The 26,397-nt window shown below is 51.3% G+C and overlaps 4 protein-coding genes across 5 annotated transcripts; 1 reads left to right on the plus strand and 3 right to left on the minus strand.

The window, feature by feature from the left end:
* The first annotated feature begins 656 nt into the window (after nucleotides 1-656).
* TM4SF19 (transmembrane 4 L six family member 19) lies at nucleotides 657-3,364 on the plus strand. Of its 2 annotated transcripts, XM_052686007.1 has the most exons (4): nucleotides 657-2,063; nucleotides 2,183-2,260; nucleotides 2,769-2,935; nucleotides 3,023-3,364. In XM_052686007.1, exons 1-4 carry the CDS (start codon nucleotides 1,608-1,610, stop codon nucleotides 3,246-3,248), a joined length of 927 nt encoding a protein of 308 aa, XP_052541967.1. In that variant the 5' UTR covers nucleotides 657-1,607; the 3' UTR covers nucleotides 3,249-3,364. The 2 variants fall into 2 exon arrangements, with proteins under 2 accessions (XP_052541967.1, XP_052541966.1); XM_052686006.1 differs by lacking the exon at nucleotides 2,769-2,935 and having other exon boundaries at nucleotides 657-2,260.
* A 108-nt stretch (nucleotides 3,365-3,472) lies between these two features.
* Nucleotides 3,473-5,854, minus strand: NEU4 (neuraminidase 4). The gene is made up of 4 exons (XM_052686021.1): nucleotides 5,561-5,854; nucleotides 5,234-5,489; nucleotides 4,657-5,067; nucleotides 3,473-4,527 (listed from the first exon to the last, which is right to left on the minus strand). Exons 1-4 carry the CDS (start codon nucleotides 5,849-5,851, stop codon nucleotides 4,175-4,177), a joined length of 1,311 nt encoding a protein of 436 aa, XP_052541981.1. The 5' UTR covers nucleotides 5,852-5,854; the 3' UTR covers nucleotides 3,473-4,174.
* Nucleotides 5,855-7,389: 1,535 nt separating this feature from the next.
* GAL3ST2 (galactose-3-O-sulfotransferase 2) lies at nucleotides 7,390-12,636 on the minus strand. The gene is made up of 4 exons (XM_052686554.1): nucleotides 12,462-12,636; nucleotides 9,202-9,288; nucleotides 8,748-9,027; nucleotides 7,390-8,361 (listed from the first exon to the last, which is right to left on the minus strand). The coding sequence occupies exons 1-4, from the start codon at nucleotides 12,485-12,487 to the stop codon at nucleotides 7,522-7,524; spliced, it is 1,233 nt and encodes a 410-aa protein (XP_052542514.1). The 5' UTR covers nucleotides 12,488-12,636; the 3' UTR covers nucleotides 7,390-7,521.
* Nucleotides 12,637-18,580: 5,944 nt separating this feature from the next.
* D2HGDH (D-2-hydroxyglutarate dehydrogenase) lies at nucleotides 18,581-26,281 on the minus strand. Its single transcript, XM_052686207.1, has 9 exons — nucleotides 25,894-26,281; nucleotides 25,156-25,213; nucleotides 23,713-23,852; nucleotides 22,832-23,025; nucleotides 22,465-22,633; nucleotides 21,742-21,885; nucleotides 21,194-21,336; nucleotides 20,447-20,612; nucleotides 18,581-19,098 (listed from the first exon to the last, which is right to left on the minus strand). The coding sequence occupies exons 1-9, from the start codon at nucleotides 26,243-26,245 to the stop codon at nucleotides 18,839-18,841; spliced, it is 1,626 nt and encodes a 541-aa protein (XP_052542167.1). The 5' UTR covers nucleotides 26,246-26,281; the 3' UTR covers nucleotides 18,581-18,838.
* Nucleotides 26,282-26,397: the final 116 nt, after the last annotated feature.

Genomic DNA, 26,397 nt, shown 5'->3' on the forward strand with positions numbered 1-26,397 from the left:
GGGGATCCCAGTGGGGCAGTATGGCTATTCATGGAGCTGCACTTGGCAGCAGCTTGGCTGGGTGACTTGGCAGAAAGTTATCTGACTAATTGCTGCACTTACACTTTCATAATCGCGTTCTTAAGCCAAGCAGGGAGTCATGGTGCTCGTGAGCTGCTCCATTCTCTGCTAAAATTAGCTCTTTTTTTAATTATTATTAGAGAACTGAGCTGCGGTGGCTGTAAGGATCAGCATTGTTGGGATACAGATCCGGCTGACGTCTCATGGGGAGCGGCTGTGAGGTGTGTGGGAAGCTTGTTGCTGTGACGTACAGGACATGAGATAAAATTGCAACACGTTTTCTTCCTGTAAAGTGGAAAATGCTTCCTCTCATTGTAAAAAGTAGAGAAAGGAGAAATGGAATTATTCCCTGCTGTCAGGAATCCTACGTGAGAATGCTTGCTCCTTGCTGCCGTGTGGAGCCTGAGGGCCACAGCTCCTTTTTCTATTTCTCTGGTGGCACAGTGTGCTTCAGGCAGGTTTTATCATCTCAGTGTCCCTGTCCAGGTTGGTCTGAATGCAGAAAAAGCCGTTTTGAACCAAGTTGAGCAATACCACTTGCACACATTACTCTAGGTAGAACAAGTTGGGCTGTATACCATGTATAATATCTTAGGTCTTGGGAGTGATCTTCTGCTCTGAAACACTGTGAGATACAGCCGCATCTGCTGCAGCCTCTGACAGTGTGATGAGGATGAGTCAGCACCATCTTGCTTAGAAATGAATCCCCGCGTGCAGCAAGGCACCATTGCATTGTGCATCCACCATATCCACCTGGTGTGGGCTGAGGTGAGCAGCCAGGCCCTGCAGGAGCACCCTGCAGCCGAGCAATGCATTGCTGCCATTCCTCTACAGGCTAGAGGACCTACGCAGGATTCCTCTCCATGCTGGACTTGTGGCAGCAAGAATTGATGTCTTTTCTTGCAGTTTGCACGGCTGGTGGGTCTCCCCCTGCCCAGGGAGCTGTGCAGCTCCTCCTGTTTTCATTTGCTTTCTGGATCTGCTTCCCTTGAGGCAGTTTCGTTGTAAAGGAAACGGTGGTGCCGCTGGTGGGGGCTGCCCCGTGCGGAGGGACAGTCATGCTTCCTCATGAGCTGCTGGTTTTGTGGATGATGGTGACATGACTGATGCAGTGGGTGGATGTCTGGGATGGGCATCATAAATAGGACCCGTGGGAGATGCCTCTCAGTGTTCTTCCAGGACAGAGGTACTCCGAGGAAGGGTGAGAAGCTCTGGTTTCACGCAGCCAATATCTCCCACGTTTGCTCCCAGGTAAGCCTGGAGGAAGGAGAATGGTTTCTCCAGATACTGCTTGAATCCTTTTTGCTTTAGGCCATGGACTAATTTCACTTCTGTCATTTCTGTGCTGAGCGAGGGAGGAGATTCCCCCAGGGAGAGGGGGAGAGGGAGAAGTCCCTGCTGAGGCCAAAGGGGGACCTGCAGCAGGCCTGAGGTTGGAGCAGCCCCCTGGGTGAGCTCCAGGGAACGAGGAGCTCTTCTGGAAGGACTACAGAGGAGTAAAGGACTCAGTGCTGGGTCCTCCTGACTCTAGGTGAACAACAGGAAGGATGAGAGGTCTTGGGTTTGTTACAAAAGTGGGAATGATGGATATCAGAAAGGAGATAGAGCTGCCTTGGATGGATGGGTGGCAGAGCTGGCAGTCTGCCTTGGAGCTCCCAGCTAACAGCAGCAGCAGTGCCCTGACATTGGATTGGCAACCCCAATTCCTCCACAGGAGCAGGGCTGTGATGCAGCTCTTCCCATGGAAACAACCACGCAGCACCCCATGGGTTCTGCTTCTGCAAAGCCAGAGCCGCCGCCTCCTCTCTTTTCCATGCAGGTTGGTAATGTGTGTAGGGAGATGCAGCCGCATCGTGGGCCCCTGCTTGCTGGTGCTGGGCATGCTCTCCGTGGTGGCCAGCATCCTGCTGCTCTTCCCTGGTGGGTCCTGGCAGTACCTGGTGGATGGGCACATCAGCAGGAGGGCAAAGATCATGCCAGGCACCTGGGGAGGCGGCGTCATGGTAAGCGCCGTGTCTTGCGTGGCCTCCTCCAACATGCACAGAGCAAGGACAAAGAGCAGGATTGAGCGTCCTGCTTTTGTTCCCCTTTGTCCCCACAGGCCACTTTCTCCTTCCTGCAGGTGCTGCTGGCAGCTATCCACATCACCGCTGTGGGATGGCGATGCGCCTGCTGCTCCGACTGCGGCACCCGTCGGAACGTAAGTCAGGGTGGAGGTTGTACCCAACGGTGTGGGGCGGGACATGGTGACGTGTCCCCTCTCCTGTGGGTGTGTGGTGGGGCATTGTAGGGTGCCTCCTCTCCCTTGGTGGGAGGTTATATGGTGCCACCTCCGTTGTGGCCCCATGGCAGGACATTGCATAGTGTCCTCTCCACTGTCCTGTGGGGGGACATCACACAGTGTCCCCTCTCCCGTGGCCATGTTGTGGGATACGGCACAGTAACCTCATGGTGGGATGTCTGTGGAAGGCCACCTCTCGTGGGCACGTGGTGAGACATCCGTGGTGTCACCAGTCACGTGGTGGGACAATGCACGGTGCCACCTGTCCTCTGGCTCCACGGTGGAGCACTGCACGATGTTCCCTCAACCCTGGCCCTGCAGCGAGATGCTGTGCGATGCCCAGCCCCCTGAATGAAGGTCAGGGCAGAGCGCGGACTCCTCCTGCCTGCCCACTTCTGCCCATCTCTAAACCTCATGCTCCCTGTAGGCCTTCCTCTCTGTTGTCCTCTCCAAGCTGGCTCTCCTGGGCTCTGCCGCCTGCTTCTTCTTCTCGGGGCTGGGTCTGACTGATGGCCCTCTCTGCCTCTACAACACCACTGAGCTCAGCAATGGCCTTATCTGGGACTACCCCTTCGTGGACACCCCTAGCAACAGGTACAGGGCCTTCACGTTGTTGGCAGGAAAGTAGGACCACAGCGGGGAAGGCTGCATGTGGCTCATGCTGTCCCTCATGCGGTACAGGGCCTTGGAGAATTTCTACCTGTTCTACCCGAGCACCTGGGGCACCTGCCTGGAGCCGGTGGGCATCGTGGCATGGCACGTCACCTTCTTCTCCCTCCTGCTGCTCATCAGTGCTGCCGAGATGGTGCTAACCTTCCTCCAGATCATCAACGGCTGCGCCGGGTGCCTCTGCGGCTTCTGTGAGAGGAAGGAGGCAGGGCTCTCCCGTGTGCCTGGGGTGAGGTGAGACCATGTTTCCCAGCTGTGGCCTCTGGGGAGACCACTCCTGCTCACTCCATGTCTTCCATTCCGCGACACACCTGAGCCACGTATGTAAATAAAAGCCTGGTTTATTTTTGTTAATCTGTTTTGCGGTGGTGGTGCCTCCTGTGAGGGGCAGCTCAGACTCCCAGCTTGGTCGGGGCTGGGGCTGTGCATGGAGGCGGTGCTGGAAATGGGCTGCAGGTCCCTCAGAATTCACACTCATGCGTATATATCCACGCACACAGCCAACGTCAGGCTGGTGCCACTCAATGTGTATTTCATAGGGTCGTTAAGGTTGGAAAAGACCTCCAAACACAACCCATCCCACCGTTCCCACTGGCCGTGCCCCTCAGGACGACATCTGGATGGTTCTTGGTTCCACAGATATTTGGTTGACTGTGTGTGTTTGAGAAAGCGATTAGCTGCTTCTTTAATTCACATGAATATGGCTTTTTGGGTGCTGTGGATCTGGGTGTGAAGCTTACCCACTGGCAGGGTTTTTTGGGGGCAGGTGAGATAGCATCTCCAGCACAGGTGTGAAGCTGGAAGCGGCAGGGGAGTGGCATTAGGAATCAGTTATTTATTCAGAAGGATTTTAGATGGAGGAAGGGTGGTAGGACAGAGGGACGTTGGCTGAGAACTGGGGTGACACGGTCGTATCAGCATGAACTTTTAAGCCCAACCACCATATATTTGAAAATCAGCTATAAAAATGAGATAAAACCCTGTTTTGGGGCAGCAGCCCTCAGCACGGTCCAGCTCCCAGCATCCCAACATCAGCACTGCTCACAGTGCCACAGGGCTCATGCCAGGCTGTCCCCAGGTGCCACTAGCTCCAGCCTGGCCACCGGTGGCAGCCGGCCCCATCTGCCCGTGGCTGTCCCCTGCCAGGGGACGCTGCGGGCGGCTCTAGCAGACACAACAGCTCCTTCGCCTTCGCTTCCTGTGGGGCACTGCAGCCGTCAGGGGGATGTTCTGGAGCACGTCGTGCAGCGTGAACATGCTGAAGGAGATCTGCTCATAGGGCGAGCGCTTCCCATTCTCGTACAGACAGGCAAAAGCAATGGCCGGGCCACCAGAGACGGGAAACTGGCTGTGGGGCAGCTCCATGTAAGCCAGGTCTGAGTAAGCGCTCGGGCCCTCGTAGATGACCCAGGGCTCAGTCCAGCTGTCTGCATCCCTGGGGAAGGTGCTCAGGTGAACCCCCATGTTGACCCGCGACATGGAGCTGGTGGGGTGTGAGTAGAGCACCCATGTCGGCGCTTGAAAGAAGGGCCCAGAAGTGCCTTGGGGATCCCCTTGGAGTGAGGAGCAGCTGCGAGGTCCTGTTGAAGTCCTGCTGCCAGCAACCGTGGCAGGGAGTGCCTGCAGAGCTGAGCGGGGCTGAGGGCCGTACACCAAAGGTGCGGGGAAGCCGATGATGCTGCCGTGGCAGCCGTGTGGGGGCTCGACCAGCCGTGGGACCAGCTGCCCCCCATGGAAAACAGCCCCGTCATCAGTGCTCAGTGCCTGGACACGGAAGCCCAGGGAGCTGCGGGCGTTGCAGTAGAGGACGTTGGAGCCATCCTCCTCATCCACCGAGACCAGCTGGCACTCTCCTGTCTGCAGGTTGGGGATGAACTCCCCAAAACGCCATCCCTGGCCGTGGTCGTCACTGTAGAAGGCGAAAGAGTGCGGGGTGGTCTTGCAGAGCTGCCCGAAGCACTCCTTGCAGTCGATGTGGTAGCTGTAGGCGGGCACCAGCAGCCGGCCGGAGCGCAGCTGGATCCCATGCCCTGGGCCCAGCGCGAAGGTGGCCCACTCTGGGGACAGGGGGACAAGTGTTACCAGTGGTCCCCTCCATCACGAGCCACATTTCTGCCCTCAGACCCTCACTGGACCCCAGCCACGCAACATGGGGCTGCAGGCTGAGGCCTTTGCTAGCCACTGCACTGGCCCTCCCACTGCCCTGCGTGGCCACGCTGCTACCTTTGATGGCCCTGCCGATGACCTGCTGCGTCAGGTCAGTGGCTTTGCTCCAGCTCAGGCCCTGATCGGCGCTGGTGACACAGCAGAGGCGAGTGACATTCTGCCCAGTGACAATCTGGAAGGCTTCGGGTGTCCTGCCCAGCACCGTGATGAAGAAGAGGAAGAGGGTGCCGGTGAACTCATCGTAGAGCGGGCAGGGGTTCATCGAGCGGTGGTGCTGCAATGCTGCTGTCTCCAGCACCCGCATGTCTTCCCACTGCTTGGAGAGGGAGTAGTGAGCCCCCAGGACCCTTGGGCCATTCTCCCTCCCCGTGGACCCCGTCCCACCTCCACGTAGCTGCCATAGACGGTGCCACGGCGCAGCACCAGCAGGTTGGCGTGGGCATCATCGGCGCTCAGCCGCTCCTCGGCAAAGGCCAGCAGCTTGGCCACGCAGGGCAGGTAGAGCAGGGCTGGCACGCGGTATGTGACACCAGTGGACTCCTTCTCAAAGAGCACAGTCCGGGCAGGGAAGTGCCGGGAGCCCATGGTTCCTGCAGGAAAGAGAGGGCAGCCCCCACCGAGGTGGGGAGTGGGAGATGCGGTGCTGCCGAAAGAGAAGACAAGGCTGCTCTCCATGCTGCTGGTTGCAATGGGGTTCTGCAAACCCAGGCTGGCCAGGGCTGGAATGGGAAATGGAGGGGGCAGAGCTGTCCCCACGCACGTCCTGTGAGCTGAGTGATGGGATCTCATCAGCTCCTCCCTCTGTTGCGTTCCCACCAAAGGCCCAGGGGTGCTGCCTGCCCTGTGCTGTTGGCTGGGGCACTCACCTGCATTCTGTGTAGCGGCTTTGCCCAACGCCCTGCAGATAAAGCTCAGGCACTCACCCGATCCTGTGCAGCGCAGCTCTGTCCCCTGCTGCCGGCTGCGTCTCCCCTTGCGTTGTCCCCCACAGATGGGTCACGGGGCCCAGCAAAAAGCCCTGAGTCAGCAGCAGCACAAAGGCACCATTATCAGGCAGCAGAGCCTGGGCCCCTCGCTGTGTGCCTGGGCTCAGGGCTGGGGGGTAGAGGATGCCAAGAGGATGTGCCTCCTGGCTCCATTTCCCTCCTGCCACCCGGGGAGTGGTGTTGGGGCCTCTGGATTCACCATAGCCATGCACTGCCACCCCCTCTGCTGCTTGCTCTGCCCCAGGGAGCTGCTCCAGCTGCCAAAATGGCCCATTGTGGCCTCCCTCACCATCAGGCAGCTCAATACCTTGAACACCTATGTGAAGCAGTGTGGAACAAATTGCACATTAGCAAGTTGTGCCACAGCTGTCCTAAAAACTTCCCACGTACATCCCTTACCGCTGACTTGCATGGGAGGGAGGGCACCCTGGTTAAACCTGAAATCCTGCACCATATGTGGAGGCAGGCATTGTAGAAGCTGGCAATGGGCTCCAGAAACCCAAGCCCAGCTGTGGTGTGATGGCACTGCTCTGCTCCCTGTGAATTGGCCACGTGCAGAAGTGCCAGGAGTTTGATTCATTCTCTCCATCACAGTGGATGTGATGTGGAAGTGCCTCCCTGGACCCCTCTCCTAACTGGTGATGGAGAGTTTGGCCGTGGGAGCAACAGAACGTGGCAAAGTCTCTGCTGATGCTAAAACACCGATGCTGCCAGCCTGGAACACTCATTCCCCTCCTGTGCTCCTGTGCCTTCCACTGCTGCATTCCCTTTGCGCACTCCTGTCCTCGTTCCCTTCACTCCTTTTATTTTGGGTTCCTAAAAGCAGGAAACCAGGACTTGCTCTAGTGAGATTTAACCAGCTGTTAAAGTAACGACCTCCATTAAGAAAGGTCAAATGCAAATCAAACGATTGAACTCATGATTAATGTTTAAGTGGAAAGAAAGCCTAGCCCAGTCCAAGAGCCTACCAGTGCCCAGCAGCACCAGGCTGTCCCCTGCATGTGACAGCAGCGTCATGGACTCGAGCATTACCCAGCTAAGGCTGTGTCCTTGCCTGGAGGCCTTCTGCTACAGTCTCAGCAAATCTGGAAGGTCCAGATACATGGTGGCTGCAGCCTCAGTACCAAGAAGAGGCCGTGCCCCTCAGAAGGTCTGGCATCCACATAATGAAAAAGGCGGTAAATATAAAGAAATAAAAGATCACTTTTTTTTTTTTTTTTCCCACAGAATGAATGACAGAGGGTGGAAGTAGCTCTCAAATGACCCCCAGCCTCCCCATCCTGTGCAAGAGTCTCATCGCCAAACTCAGCCAGTGCAAAAGGCTGCAGCAGTGGGATGCTGTAGCTGCAAAGTAGGGGATTACGTCTTCTGAGAACTGCTCCACTGCTTGGGAAAGTTTATGGGCTTCCTCTGGTTGTGTGGGTACTGGAGGGAGTAGAGGTAGGACATGTACTGGAGCTCTGGTGCAACCATTTTCTGGCAGTTTTTCAGGGTGTCGTTGTCTAAGTCCTGCCTGAGGTTATAACCAAGGATATTTGCCATCCCCGGCTGGAAAGGCAGGAGAGCCTTGTCCTTGATGTGATCCTTCGCCACAGCCTCCTGGTTCAAGAGGCAGGTCTCCATGAGCTCCTTCTGCCTCATTCGCAGGTCATTTACCTCCTTCTTCAGCTCCTCAAATCCTATGGTCTCCTCAATCCTCTTCCAGAAGCTCTGGTTGAAGTGCAGGTAGAGCTTCCAGTCCAGCGAGCACCACTTTTTTACTCTCTCCTTGCTTTCTGGAGTCAGGGTCTGGACAGTCTCGTTGCTCCTGGAATTGAGTTTGAAGTAAATCACATCATCTAAATCCCAGCACAAGGTGCGTTTCAGGAGGATCATGGACTCATCAAAGTAGTCTGCTATCAAGATCAGGTGGAAGTTCTCTTCAGTCTCATCCAAGATGGACTGAATATACTTTTCGTTGTCCTCTGCATTGTTATCATAGCCGAAGTCAAACCACATGTTATTCTTGGCATAGATGTTACTCATGTAGTCCTCCTTAAGGTAATATTTCAGGGGTGATGCCAGGTAATCATTCACGTCCTTGGATCTCCTGAATGCAGGGGCTATGTTCTTGTAGTAGACATAGGAAGATTCCAGCAGATCAATGGGGTTCCTCAGGATGGAGAAATAAAAGGTGTTCTTTGCCATCACCTTGTGCACCTGTGCGTGAGGGGGGAAGAAGAAGGCTGTTAGGACAGATTAGATTCTCACGTGCCCACATTTTGAGCATGTCCAGGTCCACCACTCAGCTCGGTGTCACCAACAAACTTGCTGACCTGTCCATGTCATTGATAACGATGTGGAAGAGCACTGCTGACCCCAGGGACACCACTCATGACCGTCCTCCATCTGGACATAGAGCCATTGACAACAACCCCCTGGCTACCACCATCCCCTCAGTTCCTAATCCACCAAGTAGTGCAGCTTTCAAATCCATATGTATCTAATTTAGAGGTAAGGATGTGGTGAAAGGCCATGCCAAAGGCCTTGCACAAACCCAGGGAGGTGGCATCCTTCAGTTTCTCCACGTGTGCCAGGGCTCTTACCTCAGAGGGGTTGAAGCGCAGGTGGTTGCACATGATGTTGTAGTTTTGCTTTCGGGTTTGAAAACCCTCCACAAAATTGGTGATGAATCTCTGTGGGTAACCCAGGTGGAACTCCTGGCCAGCAGGGAGGGCAGCTGTGAGTTTGTGCTTCTCAGTGAAGCGGAACAGGATGTTGAGGATGGTGCTGCTGGCAGTCTTGTGGGTCTTGAGGAACATGATGTTGGTCTTGGCTTTGCAGGGCGTGGGGGACGCCAGCAGCTCTGCAGAACTCTTCTGGAATCTGCAGGAAGGCAACACATGGGGAAAACAGCCCTTCCAGAGCCATACCCCATCTCTTAAGCTGGCAGCGTCAGCTTAAATCAAGGGAGCTAACTCAAGTGTCACAGGTTAGCTCCGCGCTGCACTGTGTGCATCAAGTCAAGCAAATGGCTGCTCTTGCTGTGATAAGACTTACAGGTGGTTCCTGCTACTTGCATGGAAGAATCCCAAGAGGAAGGCAAGTCCCAGGAACAAGTTGACAAAGAGGAGATTTTTGATAGTCCTGGAAAGAGAGCAGAATTTCAGTGGATGCTACCTAGAAGGCCATCTTGCCCCAAATGTGAACCACCAAACTGCTGCCCTCATGACTTCTGTCACTGGGGCCATGATTTCCACATGCCAGGCACCAGCTGTGCCAGCAGCTCTGGGATATGAGGCAGGACAGAGAGAAATTGCTATTTTATCCTCATTTTGACCTGCACAAACTGCTTTTTGTTTTTGGTTTCTGAGGCCCCAGAGTTTGCCTGCTTTGAGTTTATTCTCTTCAAGTGTCTCTCGGCAGCCACCAGGACATAGAAAAGGAGAACTTTGTAGGAGTTATGGGTGTTTCCTTGATAAGAAATCTGAGTGTGCCATGCAATGACAACACTCCAGAAGATAATGGTCAGAAAGCAAAACAATTGACTTTTTTTTTTTAAAGATGACAGGGACTTTTCAATATAGAAGGCTGATTAATAACACAGCAATGCCTCTAACACACTAGTTATACCCTGATTCTCAAAACAGATGACTCTCCCAGCCTGGGCTCTCACATTTGGCTTCACCTGCACCTCCCGTGTGATGTCATCAGATTTACTCCCCTTGGCCAGGTTTTAAATTGCCTGAACTCAGAGCTGGAGCTGTGGGTTGGTCACCTCATCCACCAATGCTTTGCCTGGAGAACAAAGAGTCGGGCCTTTCCCAGTACTGATTAGACAACCCCCGTGTCTCGTCACCAATTCATTCTAACCAGGACATGAATAGGCTCTCTGGGAGGTTTGATGTCCACCAGACTTGATCTGACTCTTCTGATCTTAAAACCTTTCTTAATGGGGTACAGTTTCAGCCACGGTTTCCAAAATACAGAGGATCTGGCTTTGGTCTTTGGGTTTTGAGACAGCACAGTTCTTTTTACAGAGTGGGACCATCATGGTTGTGGTTTCCCCCTGCCCAGCCAGCAGAAAGCCAGCGCTCCCATGCCTCCCATTTGGGGACATGTAGTGGGTAGGCAAAAGGCAATCCCAACTACTGTGTTTTCCTGGGAATGCTCTCTATCCTGGGAAAGAGCCCAGTGCCAAACAACCATTGTCACACCAGAAAAAAAGACAAACACTGGAGGGGCAGAAAGGAGGCAAGTTTCTCCAAAGTCTTTCCAAACGTTTCCCCTGTGCGTTGTGCCTGAAACCCTCTGTCTGTGTCAGTGGTATTTGTAACTTGGTGCAAGGACCAGTACAACCCGATGGGTCTGAGTGGAGAACCAAAGAAGCAGATCTGTGACGAAGGAGCAAAGAATGCCACACACAAAACCACGTTGGCTGAACCCGGCATCCTTGCCAGGCCCAGTATGTTTTCACAACCTCCCGATGGCTCTCATGAGCAAAGACGACATAGACAGATAAGATAACAGCAAACTGGAGAGAGCGAAGTCCAACATAAAACTGGGAGCTGCGCACAGAACTACGACAGTCACAACTGATGTCTAACAGCCTGCTGTAAAATGAACAAGAGCCCAAGAATTTTGGGTGCAGGGTGTGGTGCCGCAGTGCAATGGGTGGCAGTGCTGCAGAAAGAGGGCTGACCGTGCTCTGAGCTTTGCATTGCGTGAGTGCACTCTCCCCCCTGTGACAGCAGCAGAGCCCTTCCCATGGCCTGGGAAGCACCAAGCTGTGGTGGGAAATGGCAGCACAACTTCTTCATGAGGAATGCCAAGACGTAGATGGGTCTCAGATTGGGTATTAGAGAACGTTTCTTGTCGGAAAGAGCAGTGATGCACTGCACAGCTGCACAGGGTTGTGTCACCATCCTTGAGGTGTTCGGAGCCATGGAGATGTGGCACTGAGGGACGTGGGCAGTGGGCATGGTGGGGTGGGCTGGGGTTGGACTTGGGGATCTGAGGGGTCTTTTCCAACCTGAATGATTCTATGACGTCATCAGTATTTCTTTACTTTTTGTTCCCAGGGGGCAGAAACCCCTTCCCTTTGAGTGCTTTATGGGTAGAATTGACACCTGGGAGAAACACAGAGGGACCAGTGGCTTGCATCTGCTGAACACACCCTGACCCCTTGCCTTGTTCCCCAGCCTTTCACTTAAGATGAAGTTGGTGCTGCTGTGGTGATGTCTCAAGGTCTGCCTTTCTACCTGCATGGTGGTACTTGCTAAGCCAGTCTGCCTGTGTCCTTTTTCTGCACCTTTTCTGCAGAATTCAATGTGTGAGATAAGGTTCCATGTTTGCTCAGGTGTTGTCTGCAAAGTGAAAAGCAGGAGGATTGCACTCAGATGGTTTGTTGGGGCAAATGAGTCAATGTTTGCCTAAAGCATCCTGAGTGTAAGTCATGTGCAAGGTCACCACCCCTATGAAACGAGAAGGAAAGCTGAACTGCCTCTTTACAACCAACATCCCCAAGCAGAAATGATGGGCTAATTGTCCCCCGGTGGCACTGACCCCCACTTCACTGCCTGGTGAATACATGGATGGCAGGACAGCTGTCTTCAGCTCTTCCAAAGGGGCTGAAAGGACAATGGGACCCCAGAGGGACAGGCTCTGGTAACCTGCTTGCTAAGAGGGGAAGGAGCAGCCACTGCCCTGAGCACAACATGCACAGGACTTGGTCAGGAAACTGCAGTTCTCCAGCCAAGTGATTCCTAAGTGTGAGCACGTCAGACCCACAGACACCAGGCACGATGTCGGCTGAAATATCGTTTGACCTCTTCGGGACAAGTCCCACTTGTCTGAGCACTGTTTTGCTGTATTTGCTGAAGGTGAGCAGGGAGAGTTCCGAGCATTATGGAGCACACTGAGGCAGTCGAAGCAGTAAGCAGGGCTATTTCATAACTATCAGCTCTGTCAATGGGAGCTCCTGTGGCACAAGGCACAGAATGCATTCAGAGCACCCCTGTTACCACGCATCCATCGACCAAGGACACCCTGGGCCAAAGTGCAGTACTTGGATGTGACTGCACGCCTTAAGGTTCGACACACTTCGGTTTATTTGGATTAAGCAGAAAATAACACAGATCCCCTATAAGGAACCGTGTCGACACAACGAGCTTCTTTCAAATTAAGAGTCTCGGGATCCAAGAAGACAAAATTAATCTTTACCTGGAGCAGCATGTAAACTAGCCGCAGGTCACTAACCACTCATGTCTAAACAGACCTCCCTGCAGACCACCAATGCTAATTCCTCCATCTCCCCTTACCTTGAAGCACACCCATGGGTTTTCATGCTGCCGCGAGCTGGAAAGGATCTCTTCTGCAGATCAGCTCCCAAACTCCTTTTGTTTACAGCCTCCCACAGCTCTGAACGTAAGTGCCTCTATTTCTAGCATCCTATCGCTGCTATAAATGTCTGAGACAGGTGAGGACGAAGGGAGTGGCTCGGCAATAGACGGAAGTTAATCAATTAGCCATGAACCGTTTTGGCATGGCATTGCATTTGCACAGGTACAGAGCTCTTTGCAGAGCTGCCGTAGTGGATGGGGGGCGTGGGGAGGAAAGGACTGAGGCCATCCTTAGCAGAGACAGCCTTCCCTTGAGAACAAGAGCGTAAAACAGGAATGGTGTGCAGGAAATTCCCCTTCATTTCAGGTTGCACCGCTGGCACCAAGTCAGAAATCACAATGACTCGAACTCTTTTCCCATGACAGCCCAATTATTCAGGGCATACAGAGCACAGACCCTTTGCTGTATCCGAGCCTCGGCAGGAAAACCTTTTGTATCTACACCAGTTGAGTTATATCGGATGGTCCAACCAAGTGACTTCTGGATTTAAGAATGATCGCCATGACCTGTGTTGCACGTGAGTCTCAAAGTCCACTGAGATTTTCCTGGAAGAGCAGGGGCAGCCCTGCAGCTGGGAGGCATCTCCCCATGTCTGGGACCCTGCAGGGCTGGGTGCTGGGCTGCCTCCACTACTTCTGCACATGGCACGGGGCAGCTCCGGAGTTACTCAGGCAGGAACAGACCCCGCGGTGCCTCACACAGCTGCAATTATTCTATATGTGCTGCATTCCTGCTGCCTGTCCTGGCATCAGCTCATTGCCTGGAGGGGTATCCGCAGGAGGGCAAGGCAGGGAGGGAAGAAGAGGGAGCAGCAGCTGGACAGGACCCGCAGCAATGTGCGTCAGTGCCCGACCCTATTCCCTGATTGCCTCCAAACGTGCTTCTACTGCTGTGATTTCCAGGGACTGAACACAGTAGGGGAACTGCTGCTTGTGGGACATAGATGACATTATGTGTAATTTGGACAATAAAATGCTGACGCACATCCCCTAGTCTGGAATAGGGCAGTAAGCCATTGGTTTGGGACTTTTATGGCCAAACCTCTCCTGTGCAACTCATGGCACCGTCCCTCTCCACCCATGGCAAACCTTTCCCACCAGCACACCAGCAGCATGTGCTCACGTGCCAAACAGCCTCCCCTTGCTAGCCTCAATCCTGGTGCTTATCAAGATGCAGAGATTAGCGAGGCATAGGGTTTCTTTCCTTGAGCCAAAGGGCTGCTCTGCAAAGGGTTATTCTCAGCTCGGAATGAGCTGCTGGCAACAGGGCACTAATTCATTGCCTTCTTTCTCCTGTTAACATTCAGCACATCAGCCGTGTGGTGTCCCTTTCAGGAGCTGGCAGAACCCACCAACCATGGAAAACCATTTTTTCTCACTTTTACAACTGATTCACTGCTCTCTCCTGGGCTGTTGTACAAGGGCCATCTCACCTGTTCAGGTTGTTATGTAGAAAATGTGTTGCCGAGGAGAAATACGGAGCTTAGCTGGGGCTGGGTTGCTTTAAGAGCAGAAGCACTGAAGGGCAGCCAGGTGGCACAGCGTTAGCTGGGGCAGGACCCTGCGGGAGCTGCTCCATCCTCTGAGCTGGGATGGGAGAGAGCCACACACTTCCATGCTGCACCAGGAGACCCCGCAGCACTGAGTGCCCACAGGCACTCCTCATCCTTCCACTGTTTCACTCTGCCCTAGAAAAGTTTGGGACAAGAAGATCTTACAATGACTCCATATGAAAAAAATAACGCACAGATATTACATGTGCACTCTCTCCCTCCTACATACCATGGTAAACCAACAGCACCAACAACATCCAACAGATGGCCAGTATTACAGATCCAGGAGAGAAGCTGGCACACAAGCCCATGATACCTCCTCCTGCAAGGTAACCACTCTGTTGTTCAGCTGGGATGGTGCAGCACGGAGCCCACAGCTCTCCATGTGCAGTCCCTGCCAGAATCCCTGGGCTGCAGCACGGTGTTATCTGGCAGCCCAACCCCCTCCCCAGCACTTTCCCTGTGTGCAGCTGAAGAAAAGCAGGATGGAATGTTTCACGTCCCAGAATGAACCATTCGTGCACAAAGACTGCATTTTAACCTCTTCTGGGCAGTAGTTTGTGGGGGGAAAAAAGAAAAAAAGGAAAAAAAAAAGAAAAAAGAAAAAAAATAGGGAGCAGGAAAAAGGCAGAGAATATTAACAACCCAGCCCAGAAAGAACAGGTTGTATAGGCTTAGCTTGGCAGAAAGCAAGTCCTGTACATTTCTTCTTTCCTGCCACCATGGACTTCCCCTATTTTTGCATCATCTGCTGCACAGAGAGCACAGGCTGGATGCATTCTGCCTCCTGACATGCTCACTCTGCTTAACCCCCTCCTTCCTGCAGCCCTGGACATCGGGTGGCTGCAGCCTCATTGGGTCCCTATGCACGCCTTGCTCCAGGGACACCCCTAAGCTCACCGACAGCTGTGTAAAGGCTTTGTTGTTAGGATATACCTGATGACTGAGCTTCAGTCCCTTGATGGGAGCATTCAAGGAGCACAAGGCCATTTATGATGATATTGTTCCAAATGACTGCTGGGGGAGACTGGAGTTCCTGCTGCTGGAGAGGAGTATCAGCATCCCTGAACTAACTTCTGGCAATAGGAGGAAGCAGAGATGTCTTAGAGTAGTGTGCAGAGGCCTAAAGATGATCAGCTCCTCCTTGACAGCTCCCGAGGAACAAAAGGAGGGGTAGGACGTGCCTAAATATTGACACAGCGGGTTGCACAATGATGAGAGTTATTTCTGTCAAAAACATCCATGTGGCAAAGCTGAGAGGGTGGTGACTTTAATTAGAATTTCATTGCGATGAGTGAGGCAGCCACCATCCTTAATTCAATTCAACACCTCATAGAGGTGATGCTCTGGTTCAAAACGTAAGGCAATGGCTCTTGAGGATGTTTTTCTGCTCTGGATGGAAGATCTGTGATAGCGCTGGGGTTGAGTGATGCACACAGACTGCTGAGCACAGATGTGGCAAACACTGGGAGGCAGGAGAAGACTCGTGGGCAGTGATTTACCCTCGAGCAGCAGCAGGGCGACAGTGTGGTTTTGTGCACCAGCAGTACATGATGAGCTCTCTGTCATCTCAAAGCAGAGGCAGGATGTATCCAAACAAAACCGCTCAGAGCGAGGAAACAAAGACAATGCCTGGGATTTGGGGGAGGATCAAGCAAGATCCGGAGTCAACAAGGCTATCCTGTGATACCCAGCGGCTCCTATGGGCTGCCCAAACATCCCTTCTCATCGCCACCAGCACCAGGACAGCCCACATGGGCACACAGCACACACACAGAGGGCACGCAAAAATCTGTGAGTGAAGCAGCCCAGTTAAAAGCAGCCTATTTACACAGATCACCTGCCAGTGGCACTTGGTCTTGTGCTGTCTGCTGGTGCTTTCCCACATCTTCCTTCTCCTCTCACCCTCCTGCTTGAGTAAGCCTAATTTTTTTCATGCATCTGTTGGAATCAGGGATCTCTCTGAGTGCCAGGCAGCAGGATTCCACTTTCCTACTGATTTCCTTTCCTATTGTCTGCTTCCACGCTGCTGTTTGCTACCAGGCTGCCCGCCAACTGGAGCAGAGCTGGACGTGGGCCTCCACCAGCCCCAAACCTGCCCCTGTGGTAAGGCTGCACCTATGGATAACAAAAGGAGTTTGCTGAGTACTTCGATGCACAGCAATCTCTGCGTTGTGCACTTGGAGTTGGATATCCTGTCCCCTGTCGCTTGTGCACCCCAAATGAGCAAATACCTCCTCTGGCTGATGTCACCTCGCCATTAAATCAGACCAAACTAGAGGGGAAGAGAGCAGAAGTATCCATAGACATTATCATGGGCACGGGCAGGACACAAAGCACAAACTCTGTTTCTTCAGCTGAAGATCCAGGGGAAGAGCAGCTCTCAGCCAGGACTCCAGCCGAGGCCTTAGCAGACAGGCTAGAGTTGCTCTGGCCTGGCCACACAGCATCCAGGGAGCATGGATGTGTACAAGGAGTCCTCAGAAACCAAAACAGAAACGGCGGAGCTGAAGGTCAAAGCAACAAATTGCTGTAAAACCCAATTGCTAACGGCAACCAAAGTCCATCACTGACTCATTGTAACCTTGCAGTCACCTTCCTTCTTTCTGCCTTTCCAAGATCTTACACTCCAGCAACTGATCCAATGTCATTCCCAAAGCCCATCATCCAAGCACATGGAAAGGATGGACGCTGTTTATGACAGTGGGAAGAGAAAGAGCCATTCCAGGTGAAGAGCTGCCAGCCCAGAGCTCGGGTGAAAGATGAGGTACTGCATACTGCATCAGCTCCTTCTGCTGGAGATGGATTCATATCCCCACTCTTAGGTCCTTCCTGCAAAGGACCATGCTGCAGAATTTGGCAGAACCATTTTCCCTCAGTCCTCTTCAATCCTATCCAGTACAAAGATATTGCTGTGAGGCAGGAGCGTTGTGCATGGTCAGGATGAAACAGCAAATGGAGCCAAAAGAGCAGCCAGGCCAAGACCTTGGCACTCAGAACAGGGCTCTGCAAGTTGTGATGGTGCACAACTCCAGCTGTGCTACTTACAGCCGAGACATTTTCACAACAGCATTCTGGCAAGGCCAGATTTATCCTTAACCTCCCTAGGCCACTAGCAGAGGCTCAGACCAAGAAGTTCTGGTCCTAATCAAAGTATAACAACTCCTGCTAACTATAAACAGACAGATACAGAAAGAAGACTATCCCGACCCACAGAGAATGAGAGTTTGGCTCTCTATTTTTTAAGTAAGCCTTTTCCACTGTTATAGTTTTTAAAAACAGGAACAAAAATCACTTCTGTTACAGTTCCAAAATCATTCTAGAAGCTTCAAAATGTGAAGAAATCTTTATTGTTAGCAGAATGCTCCTTAGAGTATTAACACTGTTTTATACATTACAATAATTCCAAGATGTTTACAGCAGCATGAGTAATCAAAATAAAAAAGTCCTGATGATGATTTACTGCACTTTAAAGCTGTTTGTCCTGAAAGTGAGGAGATTGCAACACTACTAAATCAAACAACAGAACTCACCCTCATGGACAGACCTACACACAGCACAGCCTGCACAGCTCTGCCTCTGTTTGTATGCTATGCCATATCTGGCTTCTGCCCTTCGGTGTAATGATGCGACCAGCACCTACCTGGGATCCAAGTCTTCCCTACAAAGACAACAGCTATGTCTGCTACAGCCATTTGCCTGCTCCAACCCATAATGCCAAATACAGTCTTCACTGCTGAAATCGAAGATGAGGCTTAAGGGAGTACACAGGGGTTGGGAAGTTTGACCTGTCCAGGAGACGAGCTCTTGGGGAGCAGAAATCAGGTGCAGGAAAGGACTTATGTGTGCCTGGTTGATAGCCCTGCTCTGCTGTGGTCCTAAAACACTGATAAACCCTCCTCATAGATCTGTGGACTCAGATTTGTAATGCTTTTGATGTGTGTATGTCACAGTCACGTACATGAAATGATAGCAAAAATACTGCGGTGCTCCTACAGATATAGGGTAAGGGTGCACAGAGCAGGATCTGAAACTCTAACACAGAGACAGGCCTGACTCTTGATGCTTAGCACCACGTATCCAATGGCCTCATGCTGTAAAGAAGCCTCAAACGTTGCCAATTAACCAGGGCCCTGCTGCTGCCAGCTGGCTCTGCTGCCAGCTCACATGCCTTGGTACCACCTTACCAACCTCACCCAAACGCCTGACTGAGCGAGTGGGAAGTAGCTCTATTTTTACAAGCAAGGACTGCAGGTAATTTCAGATAAAGGCAATAATCCCCAAAAGTTCCCTTGCTTCTGAAACTTTGCTGCTCCCTTTTCCCTTTTGACTGCAGAATGTATGCAACAAATGGTACAGAGAGGAAAGAAAAAAGGTGATCACCAGAGCTTGAGAGATGTGAGGAATCTTCAGGCATCCCACTACCTAGACTAAGGTGGAAATCAACTCTAGATATCACACTCACAGAAGAGCAAGTGGGTAAGATTTATATATATATATATATATATATTTGTGTGCTTGGTGTCAAGGTTCAGATTAAACAGAAAACCCATACTGCCAAAATCAGTAACGTGTTCTTCTTCAGAAAGAGCAGACGCCTGGAAAAGAGGAAGCACATTCCTTCACTTCTTCCATCACGCTAAGGAAGGCAGGCAGGGAACATTCCTTGTGCTTGCACTTCAACCACGAACTGGAGAACGTGGGTCCTGAGCAGAGACGCCGTCCTCACGCCATGGTTTCTGCTCAGGGGCTGGAGGGCAGTGTCTTGTATGGATTGAGGATTCCTTTGGGGTCCAACATGGCTTTGAAACGCTGCATTAGAAAGATTGCCTCGTTAGGTTTGCTGTACTGAATGAACTGCTTCTTCTTGAAGCCCAGCCCGTGCTCTGCACTGATGCTGCCATTGTATCTTGCTGTCCACTCGTACACAAATGGCTCGATGGCATCCAGAAGGGAATGGCTGTAGGACTCTGCTGTGACGTTCAAGTGCAAGTTTCCATCTCCTGGAATAAAACATTACACAGGTGGGTCTGTAAGAAAAAATCCATAGCCCTGCAATGGAGAACCATTGCTGTCATCTTCCAAGTAGTCAGACATCATCCAATACATCCAAGTACTCAAACAACAGCGCCTTTGTTACTTTCCAAACTATCCCTTCAGAGAGGGGAAGTGAACTGTCCTTCCACAAACATCAGGCCCCTCTGTGCACAAACAGCTCAAATAGGATCTTTGTTTTTCCATGCTTTCAGTACAACCTTTGAGGAAGCGTTCCAAGTCAAGCAACTCTCAAATTCCCACTTCTGTAACTCACAGATTCAAAGAACCGTGCTGCACTAATTATTCTTCCCGCATTAAGATGACATGCCAAAGATTTCCCCAACAGTGTTTAATAATGATGATTAGATCTCAATACAGAATTCATTGCTGTACCTATTATATTTGTGCAGTATTCAAAGGGCACTTTGGCACTGCATCAACAGAAACAAAGAAAGAAAAGCATTTATTTTCTCCTTTTGCTGCTTGCATGGGATGATACTCAATGAAGCACACAGTTACAGGGCATTCAGAAGACAAAACACACAAAGACAAAGAAAAAAATACTCATCCCCCCTCTGGAACCTCTTCTTTTATCTCAGCAAATTCTTACAGTACACAACTTAATCCTCAATGCCACCATCCTCCAAACGTGGCTGTTATTACAAAAACTTGTCTTTCCATGTCTTTCAAATCATCTGACATCAAGCATGCTGAGGAGTGATCTGGGTTTTGCTGTTGTTTCTGGCTTGGTTTGGTGATTTATTTTTAGCAGAACCCATAGAACAGCTCTGCAAAGTGACTTATCTGTCTCTAGTGTATATAAAATGAAGTCAGTTTCAAAGCATTCTGATAAATGTAAGGGCCTCCTTCTATCAAAAAAAGTGTGAACTCTTTTTATCACTCTCATTTGGAGAGTGAACGACTCAAATGTAACTGATTTCCAATATCACTAATCACTTTGGACAGGAAAATGTTTATCTACCAAATGTGTCTGAGCACATTAATCACACTGGTGGTGCCATGAAATACCCTAGATATTTAAACAGAAAACACAGAGCAAAAACGTACAAACAACCACTTTAAAGCTGCAGAGAGGTTAGTGGTTATGCTGCCAGGTCACACCTGCCACTGATATACAGAATACAGTCTGAAAGCAACGAAGATGCTTAAGCATCCTTCTAATAGCTCTCAGCTGTTCAGTCTATGCTCCTCAGTAACTAAAAAAATCCACACCTTTAGGAGCTACTAGGAAGGTGCACAGCAAAACTTGGAGGAGAAGAAGAAGTCATGTCCTTTTCCTGCATCTGCACTCACCCAAGTGGCCATAGCCCACCACGTTCTTGGCACTGTGGCCCAGTCGAGCTCTCATGTCAGTCACAAGGTCATACAGCTTTCCCACAGGGAGGGAGATGTCATACTTGTACACACAGCCATCACGACTGAGCGCCTCTGTGATCCTCTCCCTCAGGCTCCACAGTGCCTGTGGGACAAAGATCAAAGGAATCCCAATCAGCCAAGTTCCTCATGTTCAATACTTTGTGACACGGGGGGGAACAAGCCCCGACTCCACACGTAACATCTGATATCCCTCAGTATCCTCTGCCTTACTGCAGACAGCAAGAACAAGTGCCACAGCCATGGGCATCTTCTGCAAGGATGTTCTGGTTTCCCAAGAGGTGGGGATGTGCCTCCTCCACTGATCTGCCAGTGCCCACTTTGCTCCCTCAGACTGCAGAGTCTGGCTCTAACACATCCCCACCTTGGTTTGCAGGACTTCATTCATTCCTGGCCTCTCTGACGACCCAGCTTTTGCTTTCAGTAGTGTTTATGGAGATGTAGGTCCTACCACAACCACTACTGATATCCCACAGTTCATTATCCTCCACTCGTTAAAGAAGAAAACATCCACTGACAACCCAAACACTCTGGGCCTTTCTTCTCAATAATAAGCTAATAGGTCACTCAGGTGTATTAACTCCAAACATCAAACAGGATGAACGCTTCCTCATGAAGGAGAGCATTTTTTCAAGCAGACTTGTGCAAGAGGAAATGTTGACTTGCCTTTATTTTCTTATCATCCACTGCCACAGTTCCATCAGTGACTAAACCAGAAGTCATGGCCTGTTCCAGGAAGCTGTTCAATTTTTCTTCATCGTGCCTCAAGTTGGAGCCCGAAGTTTCAATTAAAACATAAAAAGGGCTGCCTGAAAGTGAGGGAGAATAAAATAAGTGGATGCTCTGTGCTACAAGCATGGGATTTTACTGCAGATTCTAGAGTTTCTCCCCAAACTTGGCACATTTTATCAAGTATCCTCTACCGCCCAGATTCTTTGGTGCCAAACAGAGGTGCAGCCCAAGTGGCAATCTTTTATCTGGAGGGCACTTCACTGCTTTATCCACTATTGCTTTCCAAAAAACCAGTATTTCTGTGGGAACCACTATGAGCAAAAAGTTCTATCTTTAAAAACTTTTACCAGTCGAGCATGGAATTGAATACTGGGTACAAAAATTAAGTGGGACTAAAAGCCCTTAAGCAGGATAATGCCACTTTCTGCAGCACAAAGGCTGCTATCTGCATCTGTTCCCTAGACAGGTATCAGCTATGGTACCTCTCACCGGCTTGGAGAGCCCAAGATGTTTCTCAACCAGTTCCATGCACTTCTCATCCATGAACTCAAAGGCAGACAGGATCTCTCCCAGCATGGCTCTGCAGGTCGTAAACGTTTCCTGAACCCGAGAGAAATCCTGACATCCTTCAGACAGATACAAAGATCAGAAACAAAAATCAATCCTTCAAAAGCTTTTACGGACCTTTTAAAAAGTCTGTATTGTGCTTGAAGTGATGCTTCCTGTCTCTAGGAAACAAAGAGTCCAGTGTGGGTTGGTTTGGGCTGGGGAAAAGGTTGGAGGAGAACAGCAGGAGGAGAGAGCAATTGGTCTTTACTGTGGCAAGGACCTCTTGCACATTCCAGGACAGTTCATAGCAAAGAATTTGCTGCACACTTAGTTCTCAACACGGGAAAGAAAGCAATCCAAGATGTATTTAAAGGCTCTTATGAAAGTTTAGGCAAACTCTTGGGTTCACTGCATGTATTCCATAGGTTTGCCCTCATACCCTCTGAGGAGTTCAGCTGCCTGCTTCCAAGGACATATGTATTAGAAGCAAGCTGTCTGAGAAGCCCCATCTGGCATTTTTGAGAACAGAGCAGGTCTCAGTGAAGGTTGCCTCCAAACAGCTCTGCTAAAAAGCTTCAACAAGGACTCCCCTTTCACGACTGTTCCCACTCCAGCATACAAATTCACATGTGATGCTTATTAATAGCAGTTCCTACCTAGGAACGCCAGATTCACAGCTTTAGGTTTCTGGGGGCAGAGTATAGAGACAGCAGTGATGACACCTAAAGTCCCCTCAGATCCAATGAAAAGCTGCTTCAAATCATAGCCAGTGTTATCCTTGCGCAGCGATGCCAAACAGTCCAGAACTGTGCCATCTGCCAGCACCTGTGAGAACACGGAGTATCAGCATCAATAACAGATGCTTCATGCACGAAGGCACTTTCTCAAAAGAGCCACAAAAGGAACAATTAAGAGAGGGAGACCGAAAAGGAACTTCTGCCTTCCTAACAGACAGCCAAGAGTAGAACAGCAGGACAATGATAAGAGGTCGATGTGCCAGGAGCTACCAGGTGCTCGCCTTACCACTTCCAGCCCTAACACAGTCCCTCGCAGAGAGCCGTATCTCAGCAGCCGCAGGCCTCCGGCATTTGTGGCCACGTTGCCACCGATGTGACAGCTGCCTTTGGCTCCCAGGTCAAGGGGCATGATAAAGCCCCGCTCCTCCAAGTACTCGTTGAGTTTCTCTAGGATGCAGCCAGCTTGGCACACCAGGATTCCTGAAACACAAACATCCTGCTACAGGCTGATGCCGCGGAGGAAGGTTCCTCCTGAAGAGGTGGGAAGAGTGCAAGCAGGCGGAACCACCTCTTCCTCCAAAACTTTCTGGAGTTCAATTAAAGCTGTAAGAACCCTGTGCTTGCTACAGGGCGTTGTTCCATCCTTCTTCGACTCAAGAGGGCTTTACTACTGATTTAACATCTGGTCATCCGTAGCTCTGGGCATGCAAAATACAGTGATGTTCAGTCAACCTCTGCCTGGCATTCATTTCCCTTCTCACCATGTTTTACGAGCTGAGATACTCAAAGCAGTCTGTTTCCTAGCTTTCCAAACCCAAACAACACGTAAGCTTTCCCCATCCTTCCCTTCCCTGTTTGAATGGTTATCACACACCTCCTCCACCACTGTTGTTCTCCACCTGCTGGGTTTCTCATTTGGGTAACAGGACATACACCATCCTCTTATCTCTTCCTTCCTCTTTTCTGCCACCGGATATTTTCTTACATCTGTTCCTGTTATCACCTAAGGATGGCATCAGCAGCAGGAACAGGGAGGACACGAATCTCTGATGCTCCTTAGGATCCTGCTGGGCTGAGCCTTGCTGACCCCACAGCTGCCAGCTCCCATAAATCACCTCAGTTAGACCCAGGGGTCGCTTCTGTGCACCACGTGTCTATGATACTTACCAGACACCGGGTCAAAGCTGATGATCTTGTTCATCAGAGCAGTGGAGAGAATGATCTCATCGAAGACAGGAACGCTGCCCCCAACAAGGCCTGTGTTACCCCCTTGTGGGCTCACTGCCAGGTTCCTCTCGTGGCAGTACCTGGAAGGAAACAGGTTTCTCAAGCCTCAGATCTTTTAAGGCCAATAATCCAGTCTATCAGAAGAGTCACTTCTACATCAATGCGCACTGTTGTGAGCGCTCAATGTGCCGAACAATTAAGCAATGTTTAGCCTAAAGATTAAATTGACACAAAGGGGCAGTTTCATTGTAAACATGAGAAAGCACAGCTCCTCACTGCACTCACCCCAGTGCTGGACAAAAGAATGAACATTTGGGGCCATTCCCCTGAACAGATGCTGACGTTCAACCACTCCTGCTCTCATATTTCCAAATCCAGGCAGTGCTGTTGGTGGACAAAACAATCTTCTTCCCTTTGCAGATGGGCCCTCCTTGGATCCCTTAACACAACTGCTTGAACTGAGCACGAGTACAGTGTCTAATTTTGACAATCCAGCAGAGCAGAAAAATTATTAATACTGAATCCATTTGCTTATCTCCCCCAATTTCTCTCCTCCACCTTGAGCACTCCAGACTCCCTTCTCATCAATGCCAACACTCATTTGAGAAGTCTGCTACCGCCCATTTGCCTTTGCATGGACCTCTGGCCATGACACAGGAATTCTGTTTTGCAGAATAAATCAAAGTTCAGCCTTTGGGCCTGCCTGATGCTACCGTGACACAAAAGCCAAGAGCCAGGGAGCACTGGGCCTATGAAACACGAGGCACACGTTCAAGTCTCTTTCTGCCTTTAAAAGCTTCAGCTCTCTGTGAAAACATTCTAAAAATGAACCTGTACATTCCTTCCTAAGAAAACCATACAGCCACCTTGCTAGTTACAGTCTCCTAGCAAACAGCCACTGAACCCACTGGCTGGCCTGATCTATACTCACAGCACATTAGGAACTTAGGTGGTACACCAGATCTCCTCAAAACACACCAAACCCATGGTACCAAGAGCTTCAAAGACATTTTTTTGTCTTTTTACTCCAGCAGGAAAGAAATGGAGTAGTTTTGTCCCATCTGTCAGTACAAAGACAGTGACAAGTGATACTGCCTGCCCAGCAGCAGGCACACTGCTCTGGATTAATAACAGCAGGCAGCGTTCCTGGCTTGGGTGCTGCTGGATTAAAGGGTGTGCAAAAAGATGAGAGTCCAAGGACAGCTGGGACATAAAGGGTACAGGGAAGAGCTGAAGTAACCAGAGGCACCACCAAGACAAAACCAGCTTCAGCAATTCCAGCGCTCACACAACTGCCTGAACGTCCTTTCCCCCGTGTGACCTTCCCAAAGCAAACCTGGGTTTCCTCATCCCACAGCCCTGTAAAAAAAAAACACACATTACCTGAGAATTTGAGACACCTCTGCTGCTGTCTTTGGCTTCAACAACAGCTCACTGCAGCCTGCAATGAAAGCATGGGACTCTCAAGGCAAGCCACAAGCTGTACAGAGAGCAGAACGAAGAAGGTGGCAAGGGATGATGTCTGAAACAGCAACACCCCCAATGCGAGGCACGGTTAATCTAAAGCACTTCAAGCAACTTGTAAAAACCTTTTATGTGTCTACAAACTTGGTTGCCAGAGCGAGCATGGGGAAATGTTCTCTATCTTAGGAAATGTTTTCTATCTTAGGACGAGAGGCGGTGGCCTTAAGCTGCATCAGGGGACGTCCAGCTTGGATATTAGGAAAGATGTATCATAGAGAGCAGTGAGGCACTGCACAGCTGCACAGGGAGGTGGGGTCACCGTGCCTGGAGGCGTTCAGAGCTGTGGGGATGTGGCACTGTAGGAAGCGGGCAGTGGGCACGGTGGAGTTGGACCTGGGGATCTGAGGGTTTTTTCCACCCGTAGTGATTCTGTGAGTCCGTTCTTATAGAATCTTTGACAAAAGGCAGAACTCACAACGCTCGTTTCTGAGGCTTGGTCAAAAACTCAGAAGCTTTGAAGCGAACACACTGCTTTTAGGAAAACAATTTGCTTTTACCCTGAGCTCGTATCTCTGCGAGGAAAAGCCATTCTGTCGGGTCTGCGAGTAGAGACGAGCGAGGTTTCAGCAGCGCTGGGACACCAGCAGCCCCACTTACCTCGGACTGATTTCAGCCAGTCCACATTAGAGGATTTCAGCTCCTCGGGGTTCGAGCACGCCCTGCCCGGCATGAGGCCCTCAAAGAAAGCCGCATCGCCGCTGCCGAGGCGGGCGAAGGGCAGCCGCCGCAGGCCGTAGCGCTCGCAGGTGAGCGGGACCTCCTGGCGGCGGGGCCGGGCGGTGTGCAGGGCGTTGCCATGGCGCTGCCGGGACCCGACAGCAGCGCGGCACGGCCGCCGCCGCTCAGGGGCCGGGCTCTGCGGTCGCCACGTCCCGCAGGATCCCGCCAGCCGCCTCAGCTGCGCCCAGCCGTGCCGCACGGGGCGGCCGGAGCCTACGGAGATCCCCATGGCCGAGCCGGGGAGCAACGAGAGGCTCGGCTGAGCCGCACGCCGCCTGCCGGCCTCTTCTGGCCGCGGCATCCCGCAGCGCCCCCCTGCGGGCGGGAGGACCCCGTCCGCGCGCTCCCAGCGCCCGCTTGCCCGCCCTCTCATCACCTCCG

Source organism: Tympanuchus pallidicinctus, unplaced genomic scaffold (assembly GCF_026119805.1).
Source record: "Tympanuchus pallidicinctus isolate F22 unplaced genomic scaffold, pur_lepc_1.0 scaffold22, whole genome shotgun sequence".
NCBI lineage: Eukaryota > Metazoa > Chordata > Aves > Galliformes > Phasianidae > Tympanuchus > Tympanuchus pallidicinctus.